The sequence below is a fragment of the Brassica oleracea genome, chromosome C3, assembly GCF_000695525.1.
Source record: "Brassica oleracea var. oleracea cultivar TO1000 chromosome C3, BOL, whole genome shotgun sequence".
Lineage (NCBI taxonomy): Eukaryota > Viridiplantae > Streptophyta > Magnoliopsida > Brassicales > Brassicaceae > Brassica > Brassica oleracea.
Genome location: NC_027750.1, coordinates 38,159,216 through 38,170,996, shown reverse-complemented (window position 1 = coordinate 38,170,996; position 11,781 = coordinate 38,159,216). Strand labels below are relative to the sequence as shown.

Here is an 11,781-nt window from a genome sequence, read left to right as displayed (position 1 = left end):
CCACAACCACCGAACCACAACACAAAATGTATCTATTGCGGCCACAGTGACCCTACCGCCCCAAAAGCAAATCTGCATATAACAATTGTTCGGGACTGCGCTAGACGTAATGTGTGTCCCCGTAGGACTTTGCACCAAATCAATTATTCGGAGATTATACAGACTAACAGAGAGTAATTTAGTGGTTTCAATGGGTTAATATAATATGAATAAATAATAATTTGGACAGATGGTGTAGTTTTTTTTTTTTTTGGACAGATGGTGTAGTAGTCAGTGATTTTTGTCATTAATCACGTGTCATGGGTTCGAGTATAGGTGTGTGCTTTTAGGTTAAGTGAAATGAAATTACAAAAATAATCATGTCTTCTATCTCAAATCTGCAATTCTTAGAACTAACTACCATTCTTTTTTTCTTTTTTTTTTTGTGATTTCCATTGCTTTTCTTGCTAATCTTATATGTTTTAATCAACCTATGATAAATCTATTAAAGAACATTTAATTTCGGATTACAAATCTACAAAAATGATAAGTTCTTCAGCTTTTCTGATTAACTGAACCCTACGTTTAAAGTCAAATCGTAATATGTTTTTCCAATATGAGTTTCACTCCAATGGTACTCTATTTTAATGTGAAAATAGAATGATGAACAAAACATAAATAATTTATTCTATATATAGAGTAAACTCATTTTTACTCTATTAAAAGTAGAAAATAGAATACCATTGGAATATTTTTACTCTAAATTCTATTTTAGAATAGAAAATAGAGTGCGATTGAAGATGCTCTTACCCGCGTTTTTGAACAAAGCATATATAACTAATTAATTTCTTCAATAAATTAAACAGAATAACTTTATTTGAAGATGTCGCATTCAATAGTTGGTAGATATAGTTCTAAAAGATCATATTACTTCTCTATCACACACACATAGAAAGTGAAAACTTATTCAACACTTCAGGTAGAGAGAGGAAGAGAGTGATAGCTAAGTTATAATTAAAGTCTCCCGAAAATCTGAATAGAATCTTCTCTTAAGAAAGTATAGAATAAAAAATCACATAAAATAAAATAAAAAGCACATTTCCTTTTGCATCATGAAAGTTTTTGTCTCTGTTTACATTAACATGTGCCTATATATATGGGTTCATATAAGCCTAGAGAATCCGCCAGTATCGGAATATATACTCAGTCTTTCATGATATCAACAACATAAACAAGACAAAACGCTTTTGTCTCTTTGTCCAAGTCTACAAGGAACCAGGAGAAGAACCCATTCTAAAGTTCTTATAAATCTCGCATATAAGAAGAAGATCCAAGTAAGTTTATTTCAGTATATCGAACCATGTGTGCATGTGGTTTCTAGTTTTTGTGATGTACACCAGATATTTAACTTTGGTTCACGAGATCTTAGGTTATAAGTATAACTACTTTCTTCCTTTTCTTATTTAAAGGACAAGAGGACTACATTGTTTTTCTCCTTTTGTTGGAAAGTATGTGATGTTCATTACTTATCTCACGTATGGAGTTTGTTTTTTATAAATGATGTTCATTGTTATTTTTTCTCCTTTTTTAATAACATTTTCATCAAATATAGTAGTGCACATTATGGAAAGTTAACTACTAGTTTAAAACCCATGCATATATATCATGATTCTTTTTTTTTTTGAAACATGTTATGTTATAAATGGAATTTGGTACTAACGAGATATTATGAGTATTCCAACGTAATAGTTTATGATAAAAAAAAAAAAAACCTTTTTCATGATGAAATGGATCAAATATATACTTTAAATCATAACTACGTGTGTGGACACATCATCTCTATGTAGACTTACTTGAATACTTGATTTCACATTAGCTACATATATCTTTTCTATTCACCTTTGATGATAGAGTATATGTTACATACTGCAATTGCAGAAATTAAATTTAAAAATATCAAATATGGAGAGTCCCTCACTCATTCCTCCCGGTTACCGATTTCATCCAACCGACGAAGAACTCGTTGACTATTATCTTAAGAAGAAAGTTGCATTCCCCGGGATGCAAGTTGATGTTATCAAAGATGTTGATCTTTACAAAATCGAGCCATGGGATATCCAGGGTATGTACATCATTAGTTGTTAAAGGTTAATTTGAATCAACTGACAATAAATATTTTGCCAATATGTTATATATTTTATAGTCGATAATGTTTTTTTTTAATAAATACAGAGTTATGTGGAAGAGGTACAGGAGAAGAGAGGGAATGGTATTTCTTTAGCCACAAGGACAAGAAGTATCCAACAGGGACACGAACCAATAGAGCAACAGGGTCAGGATTTTGGAAAGCAACAGGTCGAGACAAGGCCATATACTCGAAGCAAGAGCTTGTGGGCATGAGGAAGACTCTTGTGTTTTACAAAGGTCGGGCCCCAAATGGTCAGAAATCGGATTGGATAATGCATGAATATCGTCTTGAGACCGATGAAAATGGACCACCTCATGAGGAAGGATGGGTGGTTTGTCGTGCTTTCAAGAAGAAACTAACAACGATGATGAATTACAACAATCCAAGAACAATGATGGGATCATCATCATCAGGCCAAGAATCTAATTGGTTCGTGCAGCAAATGGATGTCGCTAATGGTAGCTACTACCATCTTCCTGATCTAGAGAGCCCAAGAATGTTTCAAGCCTCATCATCATCGTTACATCACAATGATAATGACCCTTATGGTGTTGTACTGAGCACTATCAACGCAACACCAACCACATTAGTGCAAGGAGATGGAGAAGTTGATCATGGTCAAGTTATTACTAATGATGATGATCATATGATTATGATGAACACAAACACTGATCATCACCATCATCAGTCAGGATTACTGCTCAATGATGACCATAATGATCAAGTGATGGAGTGGCAAACTCTTGACAAATTTGTTGCCTCTCAGCTAATCATGAGCCAAGAAGACGAAGAAGTTAACAAAGACCCATCTGATAATTCGATTGAAACATTCCATCATCTCTCTGAAGAGCAAGCAACAATGGTTTCAATGAATGCATCGCCTTCTTCTCCATGTTCCTTCTACTCTTGGTCTCAAAACACACACCCATAATATCCATCTTCAAACGTGCATGTGTGAATTCGAATGCCTTATTATAATTAAATTGAGGCTCATGCTCATTGATTACATCATACGCATGTCTTAACGAATTACTAATTCTAATTTTTATACGAAAATTGTTTATTTATTATGTAAACTTTATAGCTTGTTTGCCACCCGGTGTAACTTTATAGTTTTATGAAATATATAAACAAAGACTATAATTATTTCTAAATGTGGTTAAATATAAAGTTATCGAATGGTAAAAATTAAATCTATGTTGGACAAAAAGAGAATCAAATTACGGTATGCTAACTCATATCAAACTTGTAAACCATTTGACCTAACTATATAATTCAGTGAAAAATGGTATTAATGTTTTGTTTATATTTTGTGATCTAAAGCGGATGCTTTTTATTGCAGGGACGGGCCTGGATGAGACAGATAAACAGACACTCCCATCATTATTATTTTTTCTCACCGTAATTAGAAACATTCTCAAGAAGACACTAAGCAAACAAAAGAGGCTAATTAATTATTCCAAAGACACAACAAAAACAGCCTCTGAATCACGTACACACATAGGTTCCATCATTCTTCTTCTGTTTCAAGCATCTGCACAATCTGAGTCACTCCCTCAGCGATTTCATTGCGGATCATACGGTCTGGCATATCGAATGTTCTTCTCATCATCGACAATGACTTCCCCTGCTGCGGTTGCGGGTCTACAACCTCCAACATTGCTTCCAGCTCATCCACCATTGATCTCTTTGCTCCTCTAACCATCACATCAACTCCCTGATACCAAAAGTTACAAACAAGTCCCACAGGTTCTTATCAGTCAACACCTTAAAAACTGTCTACCTGGATCTCACTAAAGAGCAAAACACTAAGAAGTACCTCTATGGCATCAACAGTGAGGAGGAGGACAATGATCTTCTCAGAGAACTTCTGGCGCTCCTCTGCATCACGAGAGATCACGCGACGGTGGTTGAAGTTGTGGAATGAAGCTCTTAGCTCCTTCAGTTTGGTCTTTGCGATAGCTAGATCACGAAGAGCACGTAATGCTTTTGAGCGGCGAATCAGATAAGCTCTAAAAGCCCTCTGGATCATCACAGCCGCGTATTCAGGCGGCATTTCTTTGTTCTTTCCCTTCTTGGTCCTTACTGCTCCACTTCTTCTTGAATACGCCTTTATAACCACAAACATTAAGATAAAAGTAAGTAAGTACATCAAGATGGGTCTGTATATTAAACACAAGGGAGTAAAGGTTCAACCTTTGAACACACCAATCTCAATCATGCCAATCAAAATCAAACTACTGTTTCCAGACAAGTTTATAAAATAAAAATCAAACGTATTAATCACATATAAACAGAGTAAAAGCAAGAGACAATATAGATAGATGATACCTTCCTGAGAAGGATGGCTCCATGTTCTTCTTCATCCTCCTCGATCTCTACGACACGTGGCTTCTCCTTCTTCTTCTCCTTTTTCTCCTTCTTCTCGCCTCCAGAGGAAGCTTTGATCGTGTACGTGTGCTGCATCTCTCCGTTTTCCCTCTCCGACTTCAACTCCGTCGTCCAGTTGTAACTCTTCTTCTTCTTCATCTTGGCCATCGCCTCAGCTTTTGCCTTGGCCTTCTTCAGAGCAACCACATCCTTCTTCCCGCCTTTGACCTCCGTCGTCCACGTGTACTTCCTCTCCCCAGGACCTTCAAACGCAGCTTCCCACTTGTACTTCCTCCCCGGCGGCCCTTGGATCTCCGCCTCCCATTTGTACTTCCTCTCTCCGGAGCCCTTGATCTCCTTCGTCAGCTTGTACTTCCTGTCGGAGTCACGCCCCTTAGGACCGACCAGGCGCTCGAACTTAATTTCGAGCTCGGAAACTCGGTCGCAGAGATACTGGAGAGGATACTCCGGCTCCGCCCTCCGGCGAACCACCAGCTGGTACTTGCAAGACGACGGGGATTTCTCGATCTTGACCAGATCCGTCACGCTTTCGAATAGATCGAGTGGGGAAGGCGATGGGAATCCGAGAGGGAAGGCGAGATCTTCGTCGTCGTGGATGAAGGAAGGAAAGAATGGTGAGGGCTCCACAATGGAGGTTTCTCGGACGATGAGAGGAGAACATGTGTAGTAGGGATCGATGAGATCGAGTCTACGAATCCAGCTCATGGTTGGTGGTAAGTGTTTTGACTCGGGGTTTCGCTAACTCAACGAATCAGGTCACGGGAGATATCTTTTTTCTGGTGTTACCGTAATAATGATAACCAGTGTAAGAAGAAACAAGGGCTCTTTTGGTTTGTCCAGTTATGATGATGTCGATCGAATACATAGAATGAAGAAGACGACAAATTCTTGAGTTTTACGAAGATGGGATGAGAGACAGTAAAAAAAACAAGTGGGCCTCATGGGCTAGTTTGACACCTTCAAATCCGGAAATCCGGTTTGCCATGTCGATGACTTTTCAACTAGGATGATCCATGCACATTGCACGAGCGAATTTATATGAAAATTATTTTAAAAATATTATACGAAAAAATAAAATTTATATTCTTGATCGAATTAATATTTTTGACCCTTAAACAATTTTTAAATTTTTTTTTTGTTAATTATATAATTTGTTTACTCATTAGCTCATCTCATTTTTGAAAATATTAGGTCAAAAAATCATAATAATCTAACGTTTAGGCCGAAGAAATCACTTTTTTTGTTAATTACATAATTTGTTTACCATGTCAGCTCAGTTTTATATCATGATTTAGTAATTTAAAATTTAATTACGGTTATGAGAAGTTTACGTTCACGTGTCAATCCGATCTATCTTCAATATATTTTTCATTTTTGTGTCGCTTTTTTTCATTTTAGTTATTCCTCGATATAAATATTGATTTTTGAGTTTATTCTCATTTCATTATTTTTTTTGGACCTGAGTTTAGAAAATTTCTAAGAATTAAAATTTTAAAAGGATACATACTTAGGTTACGATCTCTGCCTTGTGCAAAATAAACATTTTATATTTATTACTTATTTCATATTTTGCTACATATTATGAAATAATAAAATAATAATTATATATTAAATAACTAAGAAATTAGTTATTATTATGTAATAAATTGACATGCGCATATAAATTAAATGACCGCTTTTGTTTATTCGCAATCATTTTAGGGTAAATAAATCAAATCAATCAATCTTATCTATTTATATGAGATATAATTAAATTTAAATGATATTAACATAGATATATAGTATCTCTATAATATTAATTGAGAAGTCAGTTTACTATTTGTCGATCTCACATTAACTTTCACAAGGGTTTATTACATTGATACACTTAATGAATTAATGTATTACATTTAAAATACTATTATTTATTTAGTTTCCTTTATAAAATTTTCCAAAAAAAATATACATATAATAAAAAAGAAATATTTTTATAAAGTTAAAAAAACGTATTGAAAAACAAAAATATATGTATATATAATATGATTTCATAAAAAAGGGAAAGTTCACAAAATAGTAATATTACATTTAAAAAAAAAATTTAAATAACATAAAATATACTTTTGAAGTAATAAAATACTTTCATTATATCTATATTTTCTTGATAAAAAATATAAATTTGATTTCATTAAAATAAATTTACACAAATAATTTGATATTAGAAAAAGAAATATTATTTCTTTATTTTTACAGCAAACATTTACAGACTCATGTTGACTCTGTAAACCAAATTGGTATCTCCGCATCCATGTGAACGACGAAAGACGGTTGTTTCCTAACACTGCGTGCTAAGCTATCCGCCCGTAGGTTCTCCGTCCGGGGTACATGAACGATGTCTGAGTTGAAGAAACTTCTTTTTAAAAGCTTTATGTCTTCCAGGTAACTTCCAAATGCTGGTCATTCTTCTGGTTCCGAAACCATCTTCACCAATTGAGAACAATCTGTTGCAAACGTAACCTGAAACTGTCTTAAATTCTTCATACTTTCCATTGCCCAAATTAATGCTTCAACCTCCGAGTGTAGAGGTGAAAGACATGCCCTTACATTCCTTGCCTCTAGTAAACCATCAAAACCCGGTAAAGTGCTATACCAGCCTTGCCCTGAAAATAAATCTTTGTCTTTCTATGAACCATTTATGAAGCACCATCGTCCTGAAGTCGGTACTGTGGGTCTGTTCTGTGCCTCATGCTCCCTCGTTTGAACCTCTACTACCTGTGCCTCAGCCCAAAGCGTTGATTCCAATTCCGCTATTTTCAGTGTGTCCCTTGGATCAATATCCAGATTACTAAACGCTTTGTTATTCCGAGCTTTCCATATATACCACAATATCCATGCAAATTGGTGGTCATCTAGCCTTGGATTGACACTCCAAAATAGGTGATCCATGTTGGCAAAGAAAGAACTAAAAGGAAAAATATTGGGGTTCGATGGTATCTTAGATAAAGTCCATACTTGACGTGCTGGAAGACATTAAAAAATCACATGGTTTATTGATTCCTCCGGATCTCCACATCGAGCACAACGTATATCCCCTTGTATTCCCCTTGTTTGTAGATTTTTCATTACTGCTATACATCCTGAAAGGATTTGCCACAAGAAATGTTGTATCTTCGGAGGACACCGCACTTTCCAGCAGAAAACATTTAGTATATCCACTGTGGGACCAATAAATTCTGGTGGTTTTTCCCTATCAGGATAGACCCGCTCCACTTGATAACCTGATTGAACCGAGTATTTTCCATTGTTAGTGAAATGCCATCCATTTCTATTTTCCATCGGATTTCTACTCAAAGGTATACTTTCTATAATTTGTGCATCATGAGGATCCACCAAAGCTCTGATTGCCTGCAAATTCCATGTTCGGGATTCCGAGTTGATGAGAGAATCCATTGTAAGGTCCGGGTAATTGTTTTGAAGGTTTTTGTTTGCTGGTCTCGGGCGAGTGGCTGAGATCCAAGGATCATTCCATACTGAGATAGAAGAACATGTTCTCACCCTTTTAATTAGTCCTTTACAAACCAAAGATCTAGCAGAAGTAATACTCCTCCAGCCATATGACGGGGAGTATGAACGGATCGGTTCCAGGGGTGAAGCATTCCTCTAATACCGTCCTTTGAAGACTCTTGAAAAAAGAGTATTTGGCTTCTCAATCAGCCTCCACAATTGCTTTCCAAGCATCGCCGTGTTAAAATCAATAAGATCTTTAAAGCCTAGTCCACCATTATCTTTAGGAGCACATCATTTATCCCATGATTTCCAATGCATACCTTTTGTGCTTCTTCCTGGACTCCACCAAAACTGAGCTACTGCACTTGTTAGCTTTTTAACTGTAACCTTCGGTAACCGATAAACAGACATCACATGATTTGGCAATGCCGTAACCACCGATTTTATAATCACCTCTTTTCCTCCTAGTAAAGAATCGAAAAGTCCATCCATTAACCATATTATTCAAGCGCTCTTGTACAAAGCCAAACACTTGTACCTTTGATCCTCCAAGACTTTCTGATAAACCTAAATAAGATCCCATTCCTCCTATATTCTGGATTCCCAAAATATCTCTCAATTCTTGACGGCTGGATTCTTCAATTTTATGTCCAAATTGAATTGAAGATTTCTGGAAATTAATTTGTTGCCCTGAGACCGTCTCATATTCCTTTAGAATCCTGAGAATGGTTTGACATTCCTCTTTATTTGCCTTGCAAAAGAAAAGACTGTCATCTGCAAATAGCAAATGAGAAATTGCTGGACAAGCCCTTGCTACCTTCAGACCAGTTAATTGTTTCGCTCTCTCCGCCTTCTTAATATTCACAATTAATGCCTCAGTGCACATGATGAATAAATAAGGAGACAAAGGATCCCCTTAACGTAAGCCCCGCTGGGGGGTTATGAGACCTCGTGGCTGACCATTGAGGATTACCCTATATTGAACCGACGATATAGATTCCAACATTATATTGATCCATCGAGGATCAAATCCCATTTTGTGAAGAAGAGCCTCAATAAAACTCCACTCTATCCTATCATACGCCTTACTCATATCCGTTTTGATCGCCATAAACTTGTTTCGGCAAGACTTATTGGTTCTCAATCCATGAAACATTTCATGCACTATAAGAATATTATCTGATATTAACCTGTCCGCCACAAAAGCCGATTGTGTCTCCGAGATTAGTTGTGGTAGGCAAATTTTCAATCTTTGACACAAGACTTTCGAGATGATCTTATAACCAACATTACATAGACTTATCGGCCTTAGTTCCGTCATCCTTGTAGGTCTCTCTATTTTCGGAATCATACAAATATTAGTAATATTTAAACGTGGATCCATATTTCCTGTAACCAGAAAATTATTCACCATCTCAACCACATCTTTCTTAATAACATGCCATGAATGTTGAAAAAGAGAGCTGTCATTCCATCCAGACCTGGCGCTTTCTCTGGGTGCATCATGAATAAAGCTTGTTGAACCTCTTCCTCTGTTGCTAGTCTTAATAAAACTTGATTCATTTGAGGGGAGATAGACGGAACTATCTCTTCCAAAAAGCTATCAAATTCCGTTGGACCAGTGGTGCTAAACAAATCATCAAAATAGTCAACCGCCACCTTCTCAACTTTGTTCTCCTCTGTTATCCAATTACCCATATCATCATGGAGTCCCACTATTTTGTTGCTAACCCTATGCTGCTTTGTTAAGGCATGATAAAACTTAGTATTAAGATCCCCAGATGAATACCACATATTTCGGCTTTTCTGGTGCCAATATTCCTCTTCATCCTTATAAGCCTCTTGTAACTTCTTGGATACCTCAAGAATCTCCTCTTGTGTTCTATTATTATCCATTTGAACTTCTTCCAATGCATGTTGAAGATCTTTAATTTTGTCCTTCCCGTATGGTTGGTTATCTTTTCGCCATGATGATATTTCATGGCGGCAATTATTAATTTTTGTAACAACATCCGCAATCTGTCATCCCTGATTTTCTGTCCAGCCTGCTACTATCGATTCCATGTGACCCTCTCGTCCAACCCATCTCTTATCAAACCTGAACTGTCCCTTTCTCTTTCGTGATAAATTATCTTCCAGAAAAGCAACCACAGGACGGTGATCAGAACCCACCATCTTCAGATATTATGTGTAAGAGCGTGGAAAAAGCGTATGCCATTCCCCATTTGCCAAGGCCCGATCCAATCGACATCTAACCATCACTGCTCCTTTTCCTTTGCCCCTCCTTCCTTGCCAAGACAGTTTATTACCTCTAGCCGGAAATTCTAGTATCCACTATTTTTTATCATGTTGTTAGAAGGAAGTTGTACATCTTAGTGCTCCCCCATCCTTTTCATGATTCTCCGTAATCTCATTTAGATCGCCAATAATAAACCAAGGTTCAGATCGTGATAATCCAAACCGAGTTAGTCTCTCCCATACCTGTTCTCTTAACTCTTGTACCGGATCCCAATAGACAAAGGTAAGGAAAACTTGCTTTCCTTTGACCACCGCCTCTATATCTATCATTCTGTTGCTAGAATATAAGATTTTTACTTGATATTCGTTGTTATAAAAAAGAGCCAAACCGCCGCTCCGCCCATTTGGATCCACAGTAACCAACCTATCATATCCATAGTGTGATTGAAACCCTTGTACGAATTCGAAATCCTGTTTCGTTTCAGATAAAAATAAAAAATCTGGTTTATGTTTGTGCCATATCTCCCGGAGATAACTTATGGTCCAATGACTTCTGAGTCCTCTAACATTCCAACTTAATATTTTCATATATAAAAATATTTGTATTGCTCCATCGACCATAACATACAGGTTTAATGATACCCGAAAATGTTTTAACATCAAAACCCCACAGCCACCATATCAGAACCGCATCCAAGTATTCGCCAAACCCATGTAAAACAAAACCACACCATCCTAGTTCAACAATCTGATGTAAACCATTGTACCATTTTTTCCAAAATAGTTGGCAGTCACGAATCCAAACCAATTTTAAATTATATTCTATTATCAAAAAGCTCCAAGGCTTCCCAAAGTGCCGAAAGGGAACCTGTGTTAACAATGAAATAATACAATACCTGTTATAAGATAAGCATTGAAATGATCATCCACTTCTTTACCAAACTCAAGCACTATGATCATCCACTCCTTTACCAACTCAAGCACTATGATCATCTACTCATCAAACACTATGACCACCCACTCATTTACCAAATTAAGCATCATCTTTGTTATTTTATGTATTGTTGTTCACTATAAATACCATCACTCATCTCACTCTTTTGTACACCATAAACAAGAACAAGAGTTTATAATCAAAGAACCATTACATCTTCTTCTTCTTCCTTATAATAAACTCTCTCCCTTATACTAGTGTTATTTGCTTCCTACGGGTATTAAATTCTACTCTTATTTAAATTTCTCGATACTATAAATTATAAGTTATTTCATAACACGTTATCAGCACGATCGTTCTGCAATTCGGTAAAATTTATTGTATCATATATACTCTGCTATAATGGTCGGTATACCGCATGTACTATTATTTATATTATGCTATAATGTCCAGAATACCGCCTATATTATTTATTAATATTTTAATTAATTTATTGGTCGGCCGAGCCGCCTTATATTCTATTTATTGTTAATTAGACGACCGAACCGCCTTTATTTTCTGTTTGTTG

The 11,781-nt window shown here is 36.3% G+C and overlaps 2 protein-coding genes across 2 annotated transcripts; one reads left to right on the top strand and one right to left on the bottom strand.

Moving 5' to 3' along the window:
• The first annotated feature begins 1,177 nt into the window (after nt 1-1,177).
• LOC106332992 (NAC domain-containing protein 101) lies at nt 1,178-3,261 on the top strand. The gene is made up of 3 exons (XM_013771470.1): nt 1,178-1,313; nt 1,918-2,101; nt 2,212-3,261. The coding sequence occupies exons 2-3, from the start codon at nt 1,942-1,944 to the stop codon at nt 3,096-3,098; spliced, it is 1,047 nt and encodes a 348-aa protein (XP_013626924.1). The 5' UTR covers nt 1,178-1,313; nt 1,918-1,941; the 3' UTR covers nt 3,099-3,261.
• A 263-nt stretch (nt 3,262-3,524) lies between these two features.
• Nucleotides 3,525-5,376, bottom strand: LOC106328003 (BAG family molecular chaperone regulator 7). Its single transcript, XM_013766351.1, has 3 exons — nt 4,499-5,376; nt 3,987-4,277; nt 3,525-3,884 (listed from the first exon to the last, which is right to left on the bottom strand). The coding sequence occupies exons 1-3, from the start codon at nt 5,261-5,263 to the stop codon at nt 3,678-3,680; spliced, it is 1,263 nt and encodes a 420-aa protein (XP_013621805.1). The 5' UTR covers nt 5,264-5,376; the 3' UTR covers nt 3,525-3,677.
• Between the last annotated feature and the right edge of the window lie 6,405 nt (nt 5,377-11,781).